Source organism: Ictidomys tridecemlineatus, chromosome 8 (assembly GCF_052094955.1).
Source record: "Ictidomys tridecemlineatus isolate mIctTri1 chromosome 8, mIctTri1.hap1, whole genome shotgun sequence".
Lineage (NCBI taxonomy): Eukaryota > Metazoa > Chordata > Mammalia > Rodentia > Sciuridae > Ictidomys > Ictidomys tridecemlineatus.
The window spans coordinates 115218600-115242703 of NC_135484.1; the positions used below are offsets into that span (position 1 = coordinate 115218600).

The 24104-nt window shown below is 56.6% G+C and overlaps 2 protein-coding genes and 1 long non-coding RNA gene across 7 annotated transcripts; 1 reads left to right on the forward strand and 2 right to left on the reverse strand.

The window, feature by feature from the left end:
• Window positions 1-172: 172 nt before the first annotated feature.
• Tead3 (TEA domain transcription factor 3) lies at window positions 173-19852 on the forward strand. 4 transcript variants are annotated; one of them, XM_078020140.1, is made up of 13 exons: window positions 173-291; window positions 8308-8767; window positions 10471-10535; window positions 13875-13937; window positions 14871-14882; window positions 16013-16150; window positions 16239-16288; window positions 16798-16859; window positions 17420-17553; window positions 17718-17891; window positions 18097-18237; window positions 18311-18463; window positions 18632-19852. In XM_078020140.1, exons 2-13 carry the CDS (start codon window positions 8359-8361, stop codon window positions 18743-18745), a joined length of 1515 nt encoding a protein of 504 aa, XP_077876266.1. In that variant the 5' UTR covers window positions 173-291; window positions 8308-8358; the 3' UTR covers window positions 18746-19852. The 4 variants fall into 4 exon arrangements, with proteins under 4 accessions (XP_077876266.1, XP_021577664.2, XP_077876267.1 ...); XM_078020141.1 differs by lacking the exon at window positions 173-291 and having other exon boundaries at window positions 4641-8368; window positions 8516-8767; XM_021721989.3 differs by lacking the exons at window positions 173-291; window positions 13875-13937 and adding an exon at window positions 14097-14159 and having other exon boundaries at window positions 4640-8767.
• On the reverse strand, window positions 15053-19091 carry LOC110597511 (uncharacterized). Its single transcript, XR_002483259.3, has 3 exons — window positions 18979-19091; window positions 18103-18409; window positions 15053-15292 (listed from the first exon to the last, which is right to left on the reverse strand). It is a non-coding gene; the product is annotated as an uncharacterized LOC110597511 (long non-coding RNA).
• A 1512-nt stretch (window positions 19853-21364) lies between the features above and the next one.
• On the reverse strand, window positions 21365-23792 carry Rpl10a (ribosomal protein L10a). Of its 2 annotated transcripts, XM_078020142.1 has the most exons (6): window positions 23681-23792; window positions 23381-23455; window positions 23219-23299; window positions 22727-22875; window positions 21866-22038; window positions 21365-21572 (listed from the first exon to the last, which is right to left on the reverse strand). In XM_078020142.1, exons 1-6 carry the CDS (start codon window positions 23683-23685, stop codon window positions 21402-21404), a joined length of 654 nt encoding a protein of 217 aa, XP_077876268.1. In that variant the 5' UTR covers window positions 23686-23792; the 3' UTR covers window positions 21365-21401. The 2 variants fall into 2 exon arrangements, with proteins under 2 accessions (XP_077876268.1, XP_077876269.1); XM_078020143.1 differs by lacking the exons at window positions 23219-23299; window positions 23381-23455; window positions 23681-23792 and adding an exon at window positions 22964-23134.
• Between the last annotated feature and the right edge of the window lie 312 nt (window positions 23793-24104).

A 24104-nucleotide genomic window follows, 5' to 3' on the forward strand; every position in this document is an offset into this window, starting at 1 on the left:
AGCGCGAGCGCAGGCGGCGGCTCCACGCGGGCCCGCCCCTCGCGGCCTGGGCCCGCCCCCTGCGCGCCCCGCCCCCTCCTTCCCGCAGCCCCCACCCCCGCCCGGCTCCTCAACACAAACTTTCCGTCCCGCTCGCTCCCTCCTCCACGCCCGGCGCCTCCCGCTCCGGCCCGACTCATTCCGTACATTCCGGCTAGCCCCCTCCCCAGACCCCTCTTCCCCGACCCCCCTCGCGGCTCCGCGGGCCCGGTGGAGCTGCCCGGCCGGAGCGCCCCCCCGAGCTCGGACCAGGTAAGCCCGGCGGACGCCGGGAGGAGGCCTTGCTTGGGAGAGGTGGTTGGTTGGTTGGTTCTGAATCGGGGGAAACGCTCAAGAGGGGCAGGGTCCGGAGCTATTGTCCACCCTGAGCTGGAGCCCCGGATCTGGGTGCCGGGAAGTTTAGAGGGAAGGGGGAGAAAATCTCTCCGGGAAGCCCCGCCCACCTACCCCCCCGCGACCGGGACGAGTCGGTCCGCGGAGTAGGGAAGCCGGGAGACTGTGTCCCCCGTGCCTTCGCTGTCGGTCGGTTCGCGCTTCGGGTGTCCGCACCGGCACCTGAGACCGCACGGTTTGGAGGGCCTGCCACCGGGGACTTGTACCCGGGGCGCCCAGTCCCGGGCCCCGCCGCCCTTTGGACTCCCGGCTCGCGCTCTCCAGGAGCCCGCCGGGCCCCAGCTCCAGGCAGGCCTTGGGCCGGGCCTCCCGGCGCCCGGGCGGGTTCTTGCGCGCGGTGCCCGCGGCTGCACTGGATTGTGGAGGGTGTCAGGGAGCCAAGCTGTGCGCCCCGCCTGTGTGCCCCTCAAAAGGCAGGAGCTCAAGTTAGCTGCAGTTCTGCTGCCCGCGTCCGGATGGAAGTCGGAGTTCCAGCTCTGAGCTCGGAGGGGTGGGATTTGGGGCCTTCGCGGCACTTCTTCAGGGCCCTTCTTTAAACAGTAGAGTATTGGAGGGCGGCTGGTGCACCCTTTCCCACCGGGTCCCCTCATTGTGTCATGCCCTATTCCTGCCTGGGGAAAGGGAGGACTGGCGTGCTGGTCTGGGTCTGTTTTCCAGCCCATCCAGGCTCTGGGGCAGTATCATTGAGACTCCACTCTGTCACCTTTCCCACTCTGTCCTGGTTCAGAGCTGAGATTCAGGGAAGGGGGCATGAGGCCCTGGGTGAGGGCTTCCTCTTTCTGTCTTCCCTCTCTCCAGGTATGGGCAGAACCAGGTCAGGCCTGGACTTGTAGTCCAGCACAGAGGAGGGGGATGGAGGCTGGATACAGCTCAGAGGGTCTAGTGCTGGTGGTGGTTCTGTGTATCAGGGTCTCCTGAGGCCTAATTCTGTGAATACATGTTCCATCCCAGAGTTGGATGCCAGGACATCTCCTTGACCAGGATGCTGCATGCAACCTGGGGCCAGGAGGGAAAGCAGAATTCCTAAAAGGTTGGAAGCTTAGGGGGATTTCAGACTCCTATAGCCCCTTCCCAAGACCCTCTCCTCTAGAGGTACCCCTCAGAGTACTTGGTTTTCTGCTCTTCTGGGTTCCTGCTCACCCTGTGGGCAGGGGATAGACCAATGTGTGTATCTTCCCAGATTGGTTATCTATCTGATGAGGGTCACTTCAGGGTCCCTGTATCCCGACTCCTTCTGGAGTGGCTAGGAACCTATAAGCATCTCAGGCTCTTGCTCCCACCCCCATCTCCCAGGAGGTAACAGTAATTAATGCTAATTAGCACATATGTGCTGGGACATGGCTGAGCAGAATGGTCAATGGTTGGCAGGAGAGAGCTTTGAGTGTGTGTGCCTGTGTGTTGACACATGTGCCCCTGAACATGCATGCCCTAAGCCCCATGCTGGCCCTCACCAGTTTGCAGACCCTAATATACACTGTTGGAGACAAACTAAATCAAGACGAGGTAGCTCAACAGAGGAGGTCAAGAAATTAGGGATCTGGTCCCAGGTGAACCTTTCACTAACTGTGTCAAGTTGAAGTCTCTTGGGTCTCAGTTTCCCTGCTTGGAATAAATGACTTTCTTGGGTGTCTTTTCTTGGAGCCCTCCCAGAGTCTCTGTATCCCTCCTTTACCTTCCTTCTCCTCCTATCAGTGAGCTTGAACCAGGTGGATTCAAGACAGTTGGGTGGGTTCTCCCAAATGGTGCAGCAAAGAAGGCAAGACAGACACATTAGAGGGCAGGAGGCGGTAAGGAGTAGCTACACCAGGTAGGCATGGCTGAAAACTTTGCCTGCAGCAGGTGTCAAGGGACAGGGAGGCCCAGTAGAGTTGGGGAAACTTGTCATCTGGAGTAAGGTATAGCTGGGCTAGATGAAATGGGGTGTTCAGAGACCACCTGGATGGCTGCCCCTCTGTTCCATTCCCAGAGCCCTCTGGGGGCCCACTAGGTCTCACTGTGGAAGAGGCTGGAACAGGAGCTGCCTGTCCTACCCACCTCCTTGCTCAGGGTACAGGGGAGCAGAAGGGGGGTTCATAGTGAGAGGGAAGCTGGTGGTGCCAGCTGGAGAGCTTTGAGGGTCTGAATGCTGCCGTCCTCTGTGGAGGTGCCCAGGAGGTCCCGGCTTCTTTTTCCCACACAGGGCAGCAGAAGCGGTGGGGTGTAAAAGGTGGCCTTCAGGATCCATGTCTCCGAGGACCTCTGGGCAGCCCTGAGGGCATGGCAAGAGCCTCTCTAGTTAGAGCTGGGAGGTCAGCAGGTCACACTCAGCATTGTCCCCACGGCCTTTCCCTGGAGGTCTGCTTCAGGAGTGGCTGCTGCCCAATTGGAGAGGGCCCTGCTCCTTCCCTTGGACCCACAGGGGGCTGGAGACTGGGGCCCAAGAATTCCATCTCCCTGCAAAACCTCAGTCCTTGGGGTTTCCTAGAGTGCTGATTGCTTCCTGTACTCCCTGCCAGGCCCGATTGGACAGGAAGTGATACAGGGAAAACAGTGCAACTGTGTGTGACGCTGGGTGTGCGAGAGAGGCCGGGAGTGTGACACTGTGTGGATGAGACCGTGTGTCAGGTGAATGTGTGTGGGAGAGGCCAGTGCTCCATACAGTTCCTGGGAGGCTCGATATGTATGTGAGAGAAACTTTCTGTGACTTTGTGAAATTCATGCCTGTGAGAGCCACTGTGACATTTTCTCTGTGTGACTGGCAATATAAGTCCCTGGGAGAATCTGCGAATCTTCACTGCATGCGTATGTGGGAAGCTGTATGGGTGACGTTCCCTGTAATGTGTGGCCATCACACTGGAGTCTGTGAGGGAGACTGCTTTGGCTGTCTGTGTGTGTGCCTGAGGAGGGTGTGCACAAATGTGAGGCTGCATGTGTCAGAGGCAGAACCGGTGACATCCTGGGTGACAGAGGATGCTGCAGCGTGACCAGTTCTGACGTTGTATGTTGTGAAACAGCATGAGATGGCCTCAGGTGTGACTGGATAGGACACTAGGTATGAATAAAAGGATAGGACCCACTGTGGCCATGCTATGTGACAAGGGCACAGTGGTCACATCTGAGGGTGTACTGTGGCGAGGATCTGAGTGTGAACACCGGGCACAGGGGAAACAGCGATTGCCACTCTGAGTGCGCATGTCTGTGTGAAAGAAACTGTGGGGTGTGACTGAGACCGGCTCTGTGGGTGGTCAGTATCTGAGCTGCTGTGGGTGATGTCCTCAGGGCTGTGCCAGACAGGGCGTGGGATCCTGTGGGTGATGCTTGTGGGGACCTGAGACCCCAATGCATGTGGCATCTATGTGGAAGACCATGAAAAAGATACTGTTCAAAACCATAAGAAGAAATGTCCTTGGTGCCACTCAGTTGTGCACATAAAAATAGTTTCAATGATAAAACTTATGTTTTATGTATATTTTGTCAGAATACAAATTTTAAAAAGGAAGGGAAGAGGCGCAGGTGACAGGGAATGAGCAGGACAGTGGCAGTAAACAGAGCACGTGTGAGAGAGGAAGAGCACAGAGGAAGCCTGAGTGGCTGGTACAGCTCAGTGGGTGACCCAGGGCACCCACTGTTAATTGAGAACCAAGGGGTCCCCACTGATACCTGGGACTCCCTCCTTGGGTATGGGACCAGATGAGGGAAGGATAGTCTCAAAGAGCCGGAGAAGGTCCAGAACTGGTCCCTTCTCTGCAGGAGACTTGAAGACTCTCCAGCCTGCCTCCTACACTGACAACCTATGGATGAGCTTTGGAGAAGGGAGCCTGGGGGGACTATCCACCCCACGCTGGTCCCAAGAAAACCCCCACCCCAAGTGGCTGGAAGAGGAGGGGTAGAGGCTTGATTCCCAAATTGGAAGCACATTAATGATCTGGGGGAGAGGGGCGGAGGCCCCCATCTTCTCCTAGTGGGCTCTGCAAATTGCTTCCTCCTGTAAAAATCCCGGATCCTGCTCCAGGGAAGAGGGTCCTCCCTGCAGCCTGGCAGGGTGTGGCCACTTGGCAGGGTCCCTCAAGGGTCCTTGAGCTGGAGGTGGGGGATGCAAACACCATACTTACCCCCTCCCCCCAGCACAGTCTGGTCCTAACCGGAGCGTGGCCACTGCTAGGGTGGGAGTCTTGGCAGCTGGAGAACAGCTGGCCCACTGTGGGGCGGGTGGGTGGGGGTAGGAGAAAAGGCCAAGGGCTCGGGAAGCTCTCCAGGCCCCCTGTTGCCTTCCCATGCTCAACCCTGCTGCTCAGCCAAGCCCAGGGTGAGGACAGGGGGCTCCCTGCACTTCACAGATCCTCCCATACTTGAATGGAGGGCCAGGGTCTGGGGAGACAGGCTGCCCTGTGGACTGGTGCAGGGTGGCAGGGAGGCGGGGTAGGTGTGCTCCTGCCACTCTGCCTTTCCCACCAGGGTACAGTCCTGAGAGAGCTTGTGCTTCGGCCTGGCCGGCCCTCCCCTGGTGAAGGAGCTGTATAGGGCCCGGTGGGCTAGGGCCAGGGCCAGGGGCGGGGCTGGGCCGGGGCCTCTGCAGCAGCTCAGCTCTGGCCTGCATCCCTGGAGCTGTCCAGCCAGTTCTTCCAGCAGGTCTGGCCTCAGGGTGGGGAGTGGGCAGTAAGGTGCCCCTTATCTGCTCCAGGGCCCCAAAGCCTGCTCACCTAGCCTCCTAGCCCCTGTGCTTGCCACCACCACCCAGAGCCACCTTCTGACCCCAGAAGGCTGAGGGCCTGGGAAAGGCGAAGCAGGTGGGGCTGGTCAGGCAGGGTGAGGCTGAGTAGCCCACCTGAGGGCTGCGGCCTGAGCTGGAGGTGGAGGCTGAGCCCTAGGACAGGGTGGGATGGCCTGGATGTGGCTGATTCCACTGTGGCCTTCCCGTCACTCCTTCTTTTTTGGTCTGCCCTGACCTCTGGGTATCTCTGTCCTTGTCCCTGTCTTTCTCTGCACCCCCGCCCCACCCATGCCTGTCTTATCTGGATTTATTGGCCTTTCCCCTCCTGTCCCCTTTACTCCCTCTGCTGCATGCCCCCTCCCTGGGTCTTGGTCTCTGTGTGGTGTGACCACTCTTTCTACTCTCTTCCCCCCACCCCAGCTTTTTCCATCTGTCTGTGGCTCTGGCACCTCGTCTCCTCTGGCTCTCTCTCTGGGACTCTTGTCTGTCTGTCCTACCCTGTCCCCTCTGCTCTCAGGCTCCACTCCCAGCCTTCACTGGGTCTCCTGCCCCTCTTGCTGGCACAGCCCAGCAAAGTGGTTTGCCCCGGGGGCTGCGTCCCTCCCAACCCCTGCCTGCCCTCCTGCCCCAGTCAGCCCCCTCTGGATTTCGCACAGGAGCCTGTAGCCACTTCTGTCACCAGGCCAGTCCCAGTGGGGCAGGGACCAGGGGGTGGGCACCTGTGAGTCGCTGTCCTTGCCACAAACAGGGTAGTAATTCTGGGAGACAGCAGCCAGGCGGCTCCTCACGCTGACCCCTCCTGCATGATGAAGTCGCTGGAGACCTCATCAGCCCCCAGCAGCTGCCCGCTGTGACCGTCCACTTGCGCACCTCCTCCTGGGGTAGGAACAGAGCAGCAGATCTGCTCACTGGTGCTGCTGGGCAGAGCTCTGTTTTGGGGGTGCCACCTGCAGGCCCCTGTGTGGGCACCTCTGCCCCCAGGGGCTTTCCTGGAAGGTCAGTTCTGCGGGTGCCTAAGAGCCAGCATGAGGGACCAGGGTCCCCATTCTCTCCTTGACTCGTCCTTTGGGCCCCCACTGTGCCCCTCCCCCTCCCCAGCTGCCCTAGTCCTGCCACCAGGGGCCACTGCCCTGCCCCCAGTCTGTCCCAGCTCCAGGCAGGCGGGCGCTGCTCTGTTCGCCATATTTGGCCACAGTGCTCCCGAGGGGGCGGGGCAGGGCTGACATCACCCGGGAGGGGGGGGCACCTCCTGGACAAGGGAGGCCGCAAGCTGCCGCAGAAGTCTGGGGCTGCCAGGGCCCCCATGCACTGGGTCCCATGCTGCTCTGAGGGAGGCCTGGGGAAGGGGTTGAGGACTTCCCCAGGAGGGTGGAAGCCAAGGAACCCCTCTTTCCCTCCCTCTAAGAGCCAGTCTGGGGAGAGGCCCAGCTTCCCAACAGCTTCAACATGGGAGTCCCTGGCCCCTCAGCATCCCTCCCCCACCAGACAACACCCCTTTGTCCCCTCATTCCTATCTAAGCTTTGGCCTTGAGGCTGGGGGGTCTGCATACTGCTTCCTGGCGTGAGGGACAGGCTGGGGATGGGGGAATCTGGCCCTTCTGACTCTGGCTACCCACTGGCTGTGCAAGCAATTTCCTAGTGGTCTTGCAGGCCTCACACGAAGGCATACACAGCAGTGTGTGGCGGCGGAGCTGGGGGTGTCTTGAAGTTGCTCCAGCTGCTTGGACTGAGGGGATCCCCTGGCCTGGACCCACTGAGCAGACTCAAGGCAGCTGCTGTGAGAGCTGGGCCTGCTTGGTTAAAAGACTCCAGCCAAATACCCTGGGCTCAGAACCCAGCTCTAGCACTTACTTGCTGTGTTTCCTTGAGCCAGTTGTTGAACCTCTCTGTCCTTGGCTTTCTTATCTGTAAAGTAGGAATGATGATGTCTATTCAGTAGGATTATGATGAGGATTAAATGAGTCAACGTGTGTAAAATTCCAGAGCCATGCCTGGCAATGGCAGGTGCTGTTATTAGTAGTAAAATCAAGTCTAAATTCAATGTCTGCCTGATACTCAGATAACCCCATTCCACTAGTGACCCCCTCAGGCTTCTCAAAGCAAACAGGTGGCTCCACAGGGAGAAAGCCCCCCACACCCCTACCCACACCCACCCCTGCTGCCATTCAGCAGGGCCTGTCATATTCCCCTCCCTGGTTCCTGATGGGGTCCTCACTCTGAGGATACCCTGCTCACTGTGTTTTCTGCTGCCCAGAGCAAAGCTCTAGGGTCACAGCCCCACAGGCCCTGGGGCCCCTGGACTCTGATATGCATCGATCATGCAGGTTCTGGGTTGAGGGTTTGAGGAGAGGCTGTGCTTTGCAGGGACTGGCTGATGTGCTCTGAATTAATAACCCAGCTTGGCAACTGCCCGGAACTCAGTTTACAGAGCCCTGGCCCATCTGCTCTGTGGGTCAGGACAGGGGAGGCGTGTGGGTGGTTTATGGGCTGCACTGGGGCCCTGAAGGTGAGGGAACAGGAAGTGGGATGGAGGAGCGGGTGGGGTCTGGCTTGACCGTTGGCGGGGCACCTTCTCAGCCATTCCCGTGCCACCCAGCAGCCATCGTCGCTGTCTTCTTCCAATTCCTGGGGCATTTCCTGCCCTGCGTCTGGGTTCCTCGGCAAGGTCCTCCTTAGTTGTCTATTTAGGGAAGGAGCAGCCATTCCTCTCCCAGGTCTGGGACCCTCTTTACCCCACCAGTGTTCCTCAGCAAGGCTGCATTGGTGGGGTAAGAATGAGGGGTAGGGTCCCTGGTTGGGCATCTTCTCTGCTGGGCGAGAGCCACAGTGTCCCTCAGAGAGCAGCAGAAACCCCTTGCCCTGTCCCTGCTTCTCCTAGCTGCTCCTCTTGGTGCCTTGGCAGCTGTTTGACTTGTGAGCCTCAGTTTTCTTGACCGCAGTACCGGGCATTGCTCCTGTTATCCCTTCCCTGCTATGGCTCTGACTGAATGCATAGGCAAGAGCTTTTCCCCCAGGAAGAGCATGTGTATGTACCGGGAAGCAGGTGTACGGCATTGTCGCTGTTGCTGTTATTGGTCACACTATCTTGAGTGTTCTGACAGCATTGTGGATGGTACTTTGTCATGATCTCGTTTAAGTTTTTACCCCTACAACCCCTCTAAGGAGGCCCTTTCCTCATTTCACAGGGTGAAGGCTCAGAGAGGTAAAGTAGCTCGTCCACCCGGCTCTAAAGAAGCATGACCTCTGGTGACCTCCATCCCACCTGGGAACACCTAGGACCCCCTGCCCTAGAGTGGGACTGGGGGTGGGGGCAGGGTCCAGAGGTGACTGGGGGATGGGAGATGGCTGTGGGCAGAAGGACCCTGGCCCTCACCCTCTGCCTCTGCCCCCCAGGCTCAGGCCGTCCCGTGGGCTCAGGCCCAGAGCCCAGAGCAACCAGCACCATAGCGTCCAACAGCTGGAATGCCAGCAGCAGCCCCGGGGAGGCCCGGGAGGATGGGCCCGAGGGCCTGGACAAGGGGCTGGACAACGACGCCGAGGGCGTGTGGAGCCCGGACATCGAGCAGAGCTTCCAGGAGGCCCTGGCCATCTACCCGCCCTGCGGCCGGCGCAAGATCATCCTGTCGGACGAGGGCAAGATGTACGGTGCGTGCGGCAGGCACGGGACACGGAGGGCGCCCGGCCCCGCCCCCTGCTCTCTGCCCCTCACCCAACCAGTCGGGGAAGTCCTGGGGCCTGGGCAGGCGGCCGGCGAGTCTGGGCGTGCAGCCTGGTGTCTGGGGCCTCCTCAAACCAGCCGGGCGGCCCGCAGCCCACACCTCACCCCGCCTGCTCCGCCTCTCCTCCGCTGCCGGCCTGGAGGTTTCGGGGTGACTCAGTGGGCCCAGGAAACTGGGTCAGTCCAGTGTCCAGGCCTGGGCGAGGGTCCCTGCCTGGGAGGGAGTGGGAAGGAGGCCTGGGGGCGAGGCCCGCCAGACAGCTCTGCTCAGCTCCTGCCAGGGTCGGGTGGAAGGTCACGCTGTGACCAGGGCCTGTGCTGGGAGGAGGACGGAGGACCGGGGCCTTTTCAGTTCTTCAGACGCCCCTCTCCCTGCCCGCTCCGGGTTTTCTGGCCCCTTCTGCCGTCTGGCTGCTCCAGAAGGCAGCGGGGGTCCTGCGCAGCACCACCCGAGGGAGCCCCCAGAGCTGCCTTCTCGGAATACCCGGCCCTCTGACGCTTCGCCCTGGTCTCCGCCGGCTGCAGCAGCCCTCCCAACAGCCTGTGGCTGTGGATTCAAGCCCCCAGCCCCTCTCCCAGTGGCAGGACTCTGGCAGAGTGGGGAATGGCAGGCCTGTGCCTCCTCCGTTCCACCCCCTGCCACGCCTGTCCTTAGCACCCGAGCCCCCTTTTCCTGCGTAGGCAGAAGTTCCAGGGCGCCTTCTATAGGGTGGGGGCTTCCTGCCCCCACTGCCACCTCCCAGATGGCCGGGGCAGCCCCACAGGGTATTTTTAGACAGGGTGGAGGGAATGGGGTGGAGAGGGGCTGGGTGATGGGCGGAGCCCGTGGGGATGAATCTGTCATGGGAGAGGAATTTGGAGAATGTGGCCATTCTGTGGAGGCCAAGGGGTTGGGGGACAGTGGGCTTAGATTTTGGGGTAGAGGATGCTGGCACACACCCAAGCATGTGTCCAGGGGCCCCCTCACAGGGCCAGTTCCCCAGGGTTCCTGGGGGCTGAGCAGGGCCCCTACGAGGCTCACAGGCAGCTTGGCACTCTTAGGGGTAGGAGATGCAGCAACCTGAAATATGGGACGGCAGGCACAAGGACACCGTGACACGCATAAGTGACACCTTTGTCACAGGTTGTCTGTGTAGGAGAGATGTTCCATACGAGGAAGGGAAGAGACTTGTCTAGGGTGCCCCGTGACCAGGACAGAGTGAGGCTGGACGTCAGTCCAGATCTCTCAGGGTGTGAATGGGCACGTGCTGAGGTGCCCACCCCCTGGGTCACAGCTGGCTCACACGTCGGTGAGCCCCTCCATACCCAGATATGAACACTCAGCTTCCAAGCTGGTGACCCAGGAGAGAAGCACTGCTCCAGGCTGCGAGTGACAGGGGTGCCACCCAGGCCAGGCCCTCTGGGCCCCCTGTCTGGCTGTCCTACAACACACCTACCCCAGGCATCTGCACGACATCTAAAGCCCCCATCCCATCTCTCCTGATGAGCAACCCCCAGGTCCCAGCACCTGGGCTCCCCAGCCACCTTCGCCGGCCCACTTGTGCAGCTTGGGGACAGTGAGGAAGGGGCCCTGTGGGGTCTCCAGCTCTGCCCTCTTCCCTCACCTCATTTTCTCTCTTACCTCATCTAGGTCGGAATGAGCTGATCGCACGCTACATTAAATTGAGGACAGGAAAGACGCGGACAAGGAAACAGGTACCGAGACAGGCCTCTCCCCTAGACTGCACCCCCCGGGTCTGCTCCGAGCTGCCCCCTCTTCAGAGCGGCCTGCCCTGCACTGCTGCATTGATGCTCCCCTGTCCCGGGTGTCCTCACAGGCCCACTCGTAGCTCCTGGGGAGGTGGCCCCACCGTCTTCCCTGACTACCTGCCACCCACCCATGGCCTGTACTTCAGGGCCTACAGAAAAGCCACGACCTGAGTGGCCCAGTCACCGTCAGGGAGACAGACAAGTACAGAGCAGGATGGCCTGGCTGAGACAGGGGTGTGCAGGGCACTGATAGGCAGATGAGCATCTAAACCAGACCAGGCCAGGAGGAGGGCGAGGGAGGGCTTCCTGGAGGAGGTGGCACCTGAGCTGCATTTTTAAGTTAGTCAGAGAAGAAAAGGAGGACCCTTTCAGGTTGAGCAAGTTGGCTATGCAGATTGCAGTGCAGTCACGCACCACGTAATGATGTGTTAGTCACCGGGGAGCCGTGTGTGTGTGTACCACAGTGTGTACCATGCAGCCCAAGTGTGTGGCAGGCTGTACCTCCAGGCTTGTGTAAGTGCCCTCTGATGTTTGCACAGTGCCAAAACAACTTAATGACACACTTCTCAGAACTCTTCCCATCCTTAAGTGACACCTGAGTATAATCATAAAAATCCTAAATCCCTGCAAAACTCACTTTATACCAATTTATTTAATCCTCTCAGCAACCTTAGGAGGTGGGCACAGTGATTGTCTCCATTTTTCAGATGAGGAAACTGAGGCACAGGGAGGTTAAGTAACTCCTCCATGTCACTGGGCTGGAGTGGGAGGATCCAGGATTCAGCTCACTGGACAGGGCGAGCCACCCAGGGGCAGTGTAGTGTGGAGTGGGAGAGGCTGTGGTTCAGCTAGAAGTGTGGGGGACAACGTCCCCCAGGGTGGCAGGATTCAAGGCCGGTTTAGAGAGAGTGGAAGGTGGCAGCTGTGGAGGAAGGAGGCCCTGGGTCAGCCAGGGCAGTGGATCAGGGAGGACCCGGTGGAGGCAGGGAGGCTGACCGGGAGGTGGAGAGGGCCCTGGACAAGGGTGGCGGTGACGGTGGTGGTCGGAATAGAGAGAGAAACAGTGATGGCTTCTGGTCCAGAGAAAGCAGCGGGTGGTGACAGGAAACCTGGAGGGCCGTGGGTTTTGCTGAGTTGTGTTTGGGGTGTCTTGGAGTGAGGCTGGGCTGGAGGCAGGAACCTGGAGGAAGGGAGGCCGTTCCCACCTTCAGCCTCCCACCCTCCCTGTCTGGGGGAGATTTGGACCATGTACCCCCCTCCTTGGATCCCTGTGTATATAGGTGACCAGCCTGGCCTGCCCAAGCCCAGGCCCAGAGGAAGGCTCAGTCGCCCCCTACCCAGTGTGGGGTGGAAATGGCACCTCCTGTTCCTAACATTGACTAAGCACCTCCCTGCCCCGCCTCCATGGTGCTGCGTGAATTCATTGAGCTCACTCTGAGGTGCCGCACTGCGTAGGCTCCAGGGGGCGGCAGGCAGCTGCCCACCCGGTCCCTGGGCCCATGAGGGAGTCGAGCCTGTTTTTTAAGAACAGGGACTCGGGGCTCAGACCCCAGGTCCAAACCCCAGCTCTGCTGCCAGGGGCTGGGGCTGGAGTCCCCCATCCTCAGTTATTCAGCCGTTAAGGGAGCCAATGTGTTAGGGCTGGAAACCGTGCCCTGTAAGCCTTTGCCACTGTCACCGCTGTTGCAGTCACTGTCCTTACTATAAACAGAGCTGTCCTGGGCCAGGAAGGGGGCGCTCTGAGCCCTGCTTCGTGGCGAGCCTGGTATTTACAAACTGCCATCCTCATCCTTCTCCAGCTTTATTCTCGGTTGGGACTCTGGGTTTTACGTCTAACGTCCCCTGCAAAAAGGGGACCATCCTGTGGTTGTGTGGATGGGGCTTGTCTGTGTGTGTGACAATGACCAACTAGTTGACTGGGGTTTGGGGCAAAGAAATGCAGTTTTAGTTTTTTTTTCAGATTAATTGCATGTAGCAGTTAATAGCAAGGGCCATGCCTCCACATTGACCAAACAGCTGAATATTAAGTTGGGATTGAGTCTCATGTGACTTTCAGCTGTCACAGAGCTGGCCATTTGGAGGTGGTGCCCTGTGTCTACGGGTCTGAGGAGTCCTGGTAGAATAGCTTGGTAGGGAAGCAAGTGGGCTGGGGCATCCGGCAGCCTGGGTTCAAGTTCCAGCTCTTGCACACAGCTGGGTGTCCTAGGAATAATTGCTTAACTCCTCTGTGCTTAGATTTCATCATCTGTCAGAAGTTGGATTAGTGCTGCTACAAAGATCAAATGAATTTGTGTGTGTGAAGTGCTGAATTCGTGTGTGCTTAGTGAACATGGCATCTCGTGGCCTAAAGTGGTCCTTAATCTCGCTGCCCCTGAGCCTGATTCCTGTGTGCAGTGCTGCCTGGGGGGAGGCCCACCAGGTCCTAACCCAGTAGCAGAGCCCTGAGCACCACATACATAGTAACTTTCAGGCTGTGATTAAAAAGGAAAAGAAACTGTGTCTCTGTGGGAACAAAAGCAACTTGCAGAGAAAGCTAAGAGCCAGTGCAGTGGCTGACAGTGACACGTGGGTCTCTGGGACTCCGTGTGTTCCTTGAGGACGTCTGGCACACCAGCCCAGGACGTACACACTGAGAGTGGGATTGGCTCAGGGTTGCCCACAGAGGCTGCAGGAAGGAGGTTGCTGGCAGAGCCCGAGGTGCAATTAAGAGCACTTACTATGTACTTACCCCAGGCCGGCATGTTAGTCCAAGGAGAGGGAAGGCACGTGTGTTAGGAAAGAAGCTGGGTTTATGGGCTAGCAAGCTGCCGTGGACAGGAGGTGGGCAGCAGTAGACGGGGAGATCTTGGCCTTAGTGTATGACCTAATGACTAGCTGGAGCATCCTGGCCATTGCTGTCCTCTGTTGTGTGTGAAAAAGGTGTCTCCTCTAAGGACACCAGTGAGAAAAAGAGGGGGAAAGACACCCTTCCTCTGAGCTAGGTGCAGCCCTGTACCAGGGCTAGATTTCAACTCTCACTGGTACCCCTGGCCAGGTATTTTTGTGTAGTGAACAAACTACGTAACTGTACGTGGTGGTCCTGGAAGACATGGTGGGCTCTTAATCAATACAAGACCAAGATGAGAGCAGAATTGGCAGTGCCAGGAGGCAACTGCCCACAGTTCCCCCATTTACATTTGGTCCCCCAGAGATGAGGGCTGGGATCACCCTGCCCATGGCCACCCTGCGGCTGTGCCTCCTCACTGTCTGTGTTTTCCTCTCGGCGGGACGCGGGGCGGCCCCTAGGTGTCCAGCCACATACAGGTTCTAGCTCGGAAGAAGGTGCGGGAGTACCAGGTTGGCATCAAGGTATGTTGGGCGCCTGACTGGGGCCTCAGGCCTCCCTGGGCCCCTCCTCACGGTGCCTCTGCCACTCTGCACAGCCCGGGCCGTGCCTCTTCTCTGGCTAAGCTGTGTTCTTGCTCTCTTTCCGTTCTTTTTTCTTTCTTTCTTGCTCTCTCTCTACAGGTCTCTAGCCACTTGCAGGTTCTAGCCAGGCGGAAATCTCGGGAGATTCAGTCCAAATTGAAGGTATGGGGCTCCCTGTCACTCGGCCTGGCCCTGCCCAGGAGAAGGCTAAGGGCTGAGCGCTGAGCGGGGGTCTCAGAAGCACAGGTGTGAGCCGGGAGCCCGAAGGCTGTGACAGGCTTCTCAGGGCCACAGTCCCTGGAGACTGAGCAGGAGCCCGGGAGTGGGGGGTGGCAGCCCTACAGCGAGAGAGAGGGAGACCAACTTGGGGCCACTAAGAGCCATTTCTCCTCTGATTCCTTTTCTCCTTCATTCTGATTGCTGCTTGCTAAACGCATGGGGACTCCGGGTGGGCAGGTCCTGGTGGATGCTGGCTGGCAGGGCTGAGGAGGTGGGCACGCCATTTCCTCATGGTCCTGGCTGCTCTGTGCCTGAGGACCTGGGTCTGGGGTTGAGCTGGACCACGTCAGGCTCACAGGTTGCCCGGATGCTCTTTTCCCCGCCCCTAGCTCCCCATCCTATACACAATTCCAGGGGACAGATGCAGGGTGTGCCAGCTTGTCCCCCCTTCATCCTACCCCTTCCAGGGCACCCCCAGCTGGCAGGCACTCCCTTCAGCGGGTGGGCAGTGCCCACTGCTGCCTCTAAGCTTCCCTGGGCTCCCCGGGAGCTGATAGCCAGGTGGGCACTGGGTGGGGGTAGGTGAAGACATGTCCCCTTGCCCCATGGAGCTGTCACCATGTCTCTTCTAATCTGTCCTCCTCTCCTTCACAGGCCATGAACCTGGTAAGTTGTACCGCCTCCCGGGGGAGGGTCTAGAGCGCCACAGGTGGAGTTTTCAAATTAGAGTGCAGGGGACTCGGGTGTGGCTTGGTGGTAGAGGCTTGCCTAGCACGGGCCAGGCCCAGGATTCAGTCCTCAGCACCTCAGACAAACAAACAAACAAAAAAAACAAATTACGGATTATGAAATCAGTTTAACACGTTTGCAAGCAGCATTTGTAAGAATGAAATGCAGTTGTTCACAGGCTTCGGTGGGTGGCAGGTCCCCCGAAGGGCTCCTTCAAACAGACCTCTGGGGCTTCCCTCGGGGTTCCTGATTCCTTAGGTCCATGCTGAGGCCTGAAAGGTTGATTTTCTCACCTGCTCCCTGGTGATGCTGGTGCTGTTGGTCCACGTATCATACTTGAAGACACCCTGAAGAAATAGAAATTACGAGTGTGTGCGGTGTCCATCAAGGGGAAATATTTTGGTAGATGCTGCTAGGCTTCTGTTTCCATGGGTTCTGAACCTGTGGATTCAACCAGCCCCAGATTTTTAAATATTTGAAAAAGATTGTCTGTACTGAACACATACAGACCTCTTTTCCTTGACATTATTCCCTAAAAATTCTAGTATAAAAATTTTTTATGCCGGGTGCAATGGCACATGTAATCCCAGTAACTCCAGAGGCTGAGGCAGGAAGATGTTCAAGGCCAGCCTCAGCATCTTGGCAAGACCTCTCTGAAAGTAAACTGTTACCCGCACCCATGCTCCCAGCCTCTTGGGGGAGGACAATTTGCATATAACTTGTATTGCGCTAGATATAGAAATAATCTGGAGATGATTGAAAGGACACAGAAGAATGTGTAGGTTCTTTAAAATGCAGTGCCAGTTTACATAAGGGACTCCTGAGCATTTGGATCCTGTCCCCCGTGGATCCTGAGGGACGGCCACAGTGGGCTGTGGCATAAAGCAGTGCTGTTCCTCACTATGGGTTGTGGTCAGGGAGTTGACATACCCCTAGGCGACTGGGCTCAGAGAAGACACTCAATAGACCTCTTGGCAGAGCTGGAAGTGGAGTCCACACCTGGCCTCCCAAAGCCCTCTGGGCGGGGGGGCCTGGCACAGGGCTCACTTCCACCCTCCCATTCCCAGGACCAGGTCTCCAAGGACAAAGCCCTCCAGAGCATGGCATCCATGTCCTCTGCCCAGATCGTCTCCGCCAGTGTCCTGCAGAACAAGTTTAGCCCGCCCTCCCCTCTGCCGCAGGCCGTCTTCTCCACGTCCTCAAGGGTACTGGGTCCTGGGAGGTGGGGCTGGGGGGTCTGGGCCTTCTGGGATTCATGGATCCTGAAGGGCCCTGGCTTTGTCCCATCTGCAGTTCTGGAGCAGCCCCCCTCTCCTGGGACAGCAGCCTGGACCCTCTCAGGAGTGAGTACTGCAGGTCCCCTCCTGCCAGCCATGGGCCCCCCCACCTGGGCCCCGGCCCAGCTGTGCAGAGCTGGAATGCAAAACTATAGGGCCGGAGGCTGCAGCAGGACTCCCAGCTCTGTGCTCCTGGGCTCGTCACCCGCAGCCCCGCCATCCCTTATGTTGGCCCTTGGTTTATTTTTCACTGGGTTCACCTGAGTCAGGCAGGTGGTCAAGCTACTGGCCTTCTTACAACACGTATTGTAAGTCACACCCGCAGTTTAATGAACAGCTTTGGGGGGGGTGGGGCTGAAAGGCAACCTTCAACGTGTCCACCAATGGTGAGCTGCAGAGGATTTCTTGAAAGTTAAAATATGAAAGAAACAGAAAGGTTGCGAGTTAACTTGTCAGCAGACATTCCTGGACTTCAGCAGAAAGGCTGGGTGACTTCCTATTGGGGTCCCAGATGAGGGACTGGGGCAGGTGAGAGGTGCCAAGGAAAGCCTCTAACCACACCGTCCTGCCCGCAGCATCAAGCCCTTCGCGCAGCCAGCCTACCCCATCCAGCCACCCCTGCCACCCACGCTCAGCAGTAAGTGCCCCAGCAAGGCTGCCCACCACAGCCCTCCCTTGGCAGTGCCCCTGCAGTATGCACATAGGTGACAGTGTGCATATGTGTGTGTGTGTGTGTGTGTGGAACCCTGGTGTACCACACCTACAGGAGATTGGGACTTACAATCTTGCTGTTGCTTCTGGAACTCTGGCAGAAAACGATATGTGGCCAAGGCACAGCCCATTCACATGTGTCGCTGTGTCTGGAAAGCTCCCGTAAACATCCTCCCAAATTGTCTCTCTAGGCGTTGGGGTTCTGGGTAGTTGTTATTTTCTCTTTTTACTTTTTGGCATTTTCTGTTTAGACACATTTTAATAGTGACACAAAGAAGCGTGTGTGTCGTGTGCTGTAAGGGCTACCTTCTGTGGGTGTACAGTGTACAGGACACCTCACAGGAAGTCAGAATCCAGCCATTTCCTACTCTGAGGGCACCATGGCACCGGGCGCCTGTTTGCGCAGAGCCTGGTGCAGGCCACGGCAGCTCTGTGTGTGATAACGCACCTGTGCCCGTGCAGAGGAGGCTCCATCTCACCTCACAGGTTACGAGCCCCTGGCCCCGCTGCCCCCAGCTGCTGCCTCTGTGCCCGTGTGGCAGGACCGCACCATCGCCTCCTCCCGGCTGCGGCTGCTTGAGTATTCGGCCTTTATGGAGGTGCAGCGAGACCCCGACACGGTAATGTGTGTGGGGAGGGGGTGATGCTGCGCGGTTCAGGACCCTGTGTCAGGATCATGAGTTTGGGGGTCTGATCTGCCATAGGGAAGTTCTGTCCCTGTGCAGCCCCCCTGTCCAGGCCTGTGTGCCCAGTGCCCCTGACCCTGTCTGGGCCCTCCCCACAGTACAGCAAACACCTGTTTGTGCACATCGGCCAGACGAACCCTGCCTTCTCAGACCCGCCCCTGGAGGCAGTAGACGTGCGGCAGATCTATGACAAGTTCCCTGAGAAAAAGGGTGGACTGAAGGAGCTTTATGAGAAGGGGCCCCCTAACGCCTTCTTCCTTGTCAAGTTCTGGGTGAGCCACCCTGGTCCCTCCCTGCTCCCAGCGCCCTTCCCCACCCCAGATGGGCAGCACATCCAGCTTCCTAAACTGACCCTAATCCAGCTCTTCTCCTGTGGCCTGTGGGCTGAGTGCCAGAGACAGGTCCTGGGGTGTGACACCTCCCACTGGCCTCTGCCAGGAACTGAGACATCCACCCCCACCCCTGCCCTATCCCCAGGCTGACCTCAACAGTACTATCCAGGAGGGCCCAGGAGCCTTCTATGGGGTCAGCTCCCAGTACAGCTCTGCCGACAGCATGACCATCAGTGTGTCCACTAAGGTGTGCTCCTTTGGCAAGCAGGTGGTGGAGAAGGTGGAGGTGAGTGGGGCCATGGGGACAGGGTGGGTGGGCCGGTGTGGGCAGGCTTGGTGATGTCTTCTGGCCCTCCCAGACGGAGTATGCCCGGCTGGAGAATGGCCGCTTTGTGTACCGCATCCACCGTTCGCCCATGTGTGAGTACATGATCAACTTCATCCACAAGCTGAAGCACCTGCCCGAGAAGTACATGATGAACAGCGTCCTGGAGAACTTCACCATCCTGCAGGTGTGTGGGCAGCAGGGCTCACTGGGCGTCCCAGGAGGGCCGCAGGCCAGGGAGTTAAGTGGGGTAGCAGAATGGTGGCTCAGATGAGACTTGAGACCAATGCAGAAGGGCCCATCCAGCTCCCTGCCCCTGGCTGCCCCCCTGTGAACCGCCCTACCTGCCCCCCAGGTGGTCACAAGCCGAGACTCCCAGGAGACCCTGCTCGTCATTGCTTTTGTCTTCGAAGTCTCCACCAGTGAGCATGGGGCCCAGCACCACGTCTACAAGCTTGTCAAAGACTAGGGTGTTCTCTGTGCCTCCTCAAGGTTGCAAGATGAGCATCTTTTCCACACACCTGCCTGGCACCCCCAGGAGTCCAGGTTGAGAACTCTTCCACCTGCCAGGCCTCAGGCCCTGGACCCAAGAGGCCTCCCCGCCCATCCCTGGCACACACACTCCCTGCCACTGTTCTGCGCTTTAATTGTGGGAGAAGAGAGGAGGGCTCAGTAGTGAGGCAGCTTGCCCAGGGCACTGACCACCATCAGCTGGTTCTGTGGGGATGGAGGACCCCCTCAGGCTCCAGTGTGTAGCTCCTGGCCTCCAGGGGAATGCGATGGGCAAGGTAGAATGGGAGACCCAGGGAGGCAGCCTGCAGAGGGGGAAAGAGCATCAGGTTGGGGGCCTGGTTGAGAGGGGCCCATGTTTTTTTGCATCTCCTGTGTGCCAGGTCTGAAGCCAGGCTCCTTATGTGGCCTGTGCAATCCTGACTCTGTAGCTCCCAGTGAGGGATGGGTAGAGCTAGAGCCCAGGTTTACTTCCTGGGGGCTGGTCAGTGGTGGGTCTGTATGAGAGTGAGGAGTGGAACTGCCAAGGACTGGTGGGTTGGGGGTCCGGATATAGTACCTCCTCCCAGCATTCCCCACTATGGGGAAGTACCTGTTTGGACAAGGCTCCTAGGTACTCCAGTCTGCAAGCCAGCCAGTGGCACCAGAGCCTCCATATACCCTACAGGGTAAGCCCCCTGCTCAGATCTTGTCCTGGGCAGCAGTTTCCTAGTCCTGTTAATCCTTCCCTGTATCCAAGCCTCTGAGAGCTGGTGGACTGTCCCCCAGCCACCTTCACCTCTGGGTATTTATAAGTTTCATATGAAGTACTGTGCCCCTTCCTTACCACCACCCCACCTTGCCCGAGCTTCCTGAAGGTCCTCACAGTTTGCATATTGCTCAGGCCACCTCCAAATCCCACCTAGGTTTTATAATGTTTATTATATATATATATATTTTTGTGTATTTTTTAAATCCAGCTGTGATGGGTTATATTATAAATGTGGTTCTGGGCTGGGGCAAGGCCCTCAAGGCCTAGTTCCTGCTCAAGAAAAAAAAATAATTAAAGTTATTTGTTTGTGGGTCAGTTGTGTTCCAAATCTTACTAATCTACTCTAGAATTCTAGCCTTTGAGCTCATCTGGTCCAACCTCAAATTTATAGATGGTTTCCAAACTGAGTCAGGTCCACTGAACTAGAAAGACTGCCTGTCACTTGAATGGGAGTGGCCCTGGAACTTCATTTAGAAGGACCCATATGCCTGGCTTAAGGGTCAAAGTCATCCCTGGATGCAAGATCAAAGCTCTTTAAGAAATGGGCCCTAACCTTTTCCTATTCCTTAACTTGATGGGGGGTGACCTTCCAACAATACTAGCTAACAGCCAGAAGAGGAAGGAGGCTCTGCCCAATACCTTGCAACTCAAAGCTTCATGCTCATTCCCTTTACACTATAATTTACTCAAAAAATGCAAGGCCAGAGGCTGAGGGTATGGCTCAGCTGTAGAGTACTCAACCTTGCACGCCGTGTTCAATCCGGCACCACATTAAAAAGTTTTTTTTTTTTTTAAAAAAATGCAAGGCCTGTAATCCCAGCAGCTCTGGAGGCTGAGGCTGGACTGTTGAGTTCAAAGCCAGCCTCTGCAAAAGTGAGGCACTAAGCAATTCAGTGAGACCCAGTCTCAAAATAACAAAATTAGCACTAGGATATGGCTCAGTGGTTAAGTGCCATGAGTTCAATACCTGGTATCCCCTCCAAAAAAGCAGAAAATCTTGGGTGAAAACTTACATTTTTCAGTTCAATGACAAAGCTTGTCTCAACTATAGCATTATCCTTTGGATTAACCTTTCAGGTCAAGCGCACTGGTGCATGCCTTTACTCCCAGCTACCCAGGAGGAGCCCGAGTTTAAAGCCAGTGTGGGCAACCTAGGGAGACACTGTCTCCTCAAAACCACACACACCCTGCATAAGGATGCACTGATTTTTCTGTTTACCAAAGTTAAATGAAGCAGATCCAAGACAAAGGTTAAACCAGCATAAGCATTTCTGCATCAGCATTGGATGCTGGAGTCAAGTACTGTAACAGGGAAGGTCTTTAGGCTAGGGAAGTGGTTGAGCTGCCTGGGACAAAGAGCTTGGAAATTTCCACACTCTGACTCCACCCACTGCTTATTCTACAGTTATCAATAGAATCCAGCAACTAAAATTCTGTTATTCGTATTTTCCCAGACATTTACCTTTCAATTTAGAACTCAAAATACAGGATCCACAAGATACTAAGGATTCTATAAAGGGGGTCCTGGATTCAATCCTCAGCACCACATAAAAAAATAAACAAAATAAAGGTTATTTGTCCACCTACAACTAAAATATATATTTAAAAAAAAAAGCTTCAATCTTGTCAGCAACCCTATTATCACATACTCTAGGTATGAGGGCTCAAGACTACATGACTTTGGTGGCAGGAAGGAGAGTGTAATCCATAGTATGGTACCCAACTGCCCATCACCAAGGTGACAAACCATAAGCAACTAGCTACGAATAATTCTAACACATGCAACTATCAGCACAGAAAACAGTCCATTTCTAATCACAGGCAGACTAAGGGATGGTAGCACTAGGATTTATTAGGATGTGCCTTAATACAGGCGCTGGGGCTTGCCCATGGTGCTCTTGATGTATAAAGCCCGGACATTCTGCCAATTCTTCTTGAGCAATGACACCAGGAAGTTGACAGCCAGGTGGATGTTATACACAAGCTCATCATCTGTCATCTTCACATGACCAACAGCAACAGCCAGACATAGTACCTGGATGGAGGGAAGAGGGTCAAGTAAGGTTGTAAGGGATGGCCGACAGCTCATCCCTCCTCCCACAGTGACCCAAAGAGCAATACTTGGATTCTAGACTCCAATGAGTAGAATGAAGCTTTCTGAATAGCTCTAATCAAAGCTATTCAGAAAGCTTCATTCTACTCAGTTCCCCTGCTGTCAAATATCCTGTGTTTAAAGAAATATGAACCAGAGTTCTGATGGGCTCTGTTTAGGCTAGATAAAACCTGAAATTTAAAATTCTGCCAATATCCCTCACCAGACTGCATTACCTTCTTCATCTGAAACTTGATTGTGGATTTCACCTCATCAACTTTGGCCACCATGTTTTCATTGTGTGTCAGCAGGGAAGGGAATTTGCCAGCCTTATTTAGGCCTGGACCCAGGATTCGTGGAATCTGCTTTATCAAGGACTCTGAGGCCAAAAAGGCATCATACTTCTTGGCTGGAAAAGAGGAAAACTATTTGCTGCTTAGGTCCTAGACAAAGAGACTGCTAAACATGGGTGTTAGGGTCAGAAAAACACCTGAATCAACCACAGAAACGAACTCCAATCCAAGCAGCCCCTTGCCCCCAGCCCCAGGGACCAAGGCTTTTCAACCCCTTCACATGCCCATGCAGTATCTAGCTCCATCCTCAGAACTGGTCCTGAAACCTCGCTTCAGAAGACCAGAATGACCCCAAATCCATGGCATAGTGCATGCAAAGCATTCTCTACTCAAGACTGCCTGGGTTCAAATTCTTCCTCCTCTCTTTCTAGCTGACAGATGACAACTGAGGACATCAGTTTCTTAGCTGTAAAACAGATCTAATACCATTGCCTAAACAAATCCCGAATCACAGCACCTGGGCTAGCTGACTTAACCTCACATGACACCGTCTTCCATAATCAGGCCGAGTATGTTTTCATTACAGTAAAATCTCACCTCTTAAAAGCCAAATGGCCACCTTTATAAAATCCTAACCCTGCAAATATTAAAAGAAAGTCCACCAGAACTAACTAACCAAGCACAGCAGTCCTTACTTTTGTGATCCTGACTGTGGTCATTAAAAAACCCAAACGGCAAAAAAACACTCTACCACCATCAATCCCTCCTAGAACAAAAAATATAAATCCAGGCCGGCTGGCTCACCTAGCTTCTTGACCAACTTCTTATTCTTGTTGAGCTTCTTCAATGCCTCGATGTCCATGTGGGGGATATCCACAGCCTTGGCCTCGTCACAGTGTTGCTGGTCCCCCAGGACGCACACAGAGAACTTAGGGCGGGGAGTGGACTTAAGCCTGCATTTGGGGGGACAGAACAGGTCATGCCCAGCCCTGGGTCCCAGGGGCAGGTGGAGGGGCTGGGACTGAGCACACGCGAGCTTACCCAGAGTCTCCACACTCACCAACAGCCAGCCTGGCTTCTCAGACTAGCCGGCGGGCTCGGCCAAGGCCTCCCCACGCCTCCCCTCATGTTTTACGACCCAGGGTGGGGGTCCGCCCAGCCGCCTGCCCGGGGCAGGGCGCCTGAACTCCCCTGGCACGTCAGTACGCACGGGGCCGCCCGGGCTCGGCGAGAGCCTCAAAGGGAGCAGACGAGCACCGGGCACTGAGGACCGGGTGGGGTCAGGACGGTGCCAACCTGACGGTGCCCGAGAAGCGCTTGTCCTTCTGGGGATCATAGTTCTTCAAGCTGATCTGCAGCTCCACCGTTTCCAGAAACCTTAGAGGAAGGGACAACGTCACCAGCGGCCCGCTTCCCACACCACCCGGAACCTGGGCTTCCGGGGAGGCCTGCACTTACTTGCGGCGCTTGCGCTGGTTCCCGTGCAGGACTTCCCGCACCGCCTCGTACAGGGTGTCGCGAGAGACTTTGCTGCTGCGGGAGAGAAGCGAGCGCGCTCAGGGCCGGCCCGCCACCCACTAGCGTCCCGGGCGTGCGGCCCAAGACAGGATTCTCCGGCACCGCATCGGGCGACTGGAGCCCAGAACCTGGCGGGAAAACAGGCCCGCAAGCCGACCCGAGGTAAAGATGCCCCATGGTGAAGTCAGCCCGGCACCAAGAAATGAGGATGAACGCAGATGGCATTCTGATAGTACTCACCTCATGGTTCCTCGCGCCGCAGTACCAGAAAAAGGTTAGGGCACTTTACGCACGCGCAGAAATAGCGGCCCTGCTCTCGCGAGAAATGTCGTTCCCGCGGACTACGTCCAGAGCGCAGTCGATAGACTCAACCCAAAGGAGCGCTGCTGCGTGTCGCCGCAGGGGGGCGCCCGCGCCATGCAGCGGACCCACCTTAACTGTCCCCATTGGCCAGCTGCTGCCAGGCTCTTAGGGAAGGCGCTGAGTCTGAAACAGCTCAGAGACCACTTCTGCTGACTCCCTGATAAACCTTACCTGACCCTTGTCTTCCAAGACAATCAGGTGAACTATATTTTCATTTAAGCCTTTGAATCTGTTGGTCAGGGAGAAAGCCTCAAGGTAGCTAGCCCCGCTGGCCTGATGTGTAATGTCAACTACAGTGATG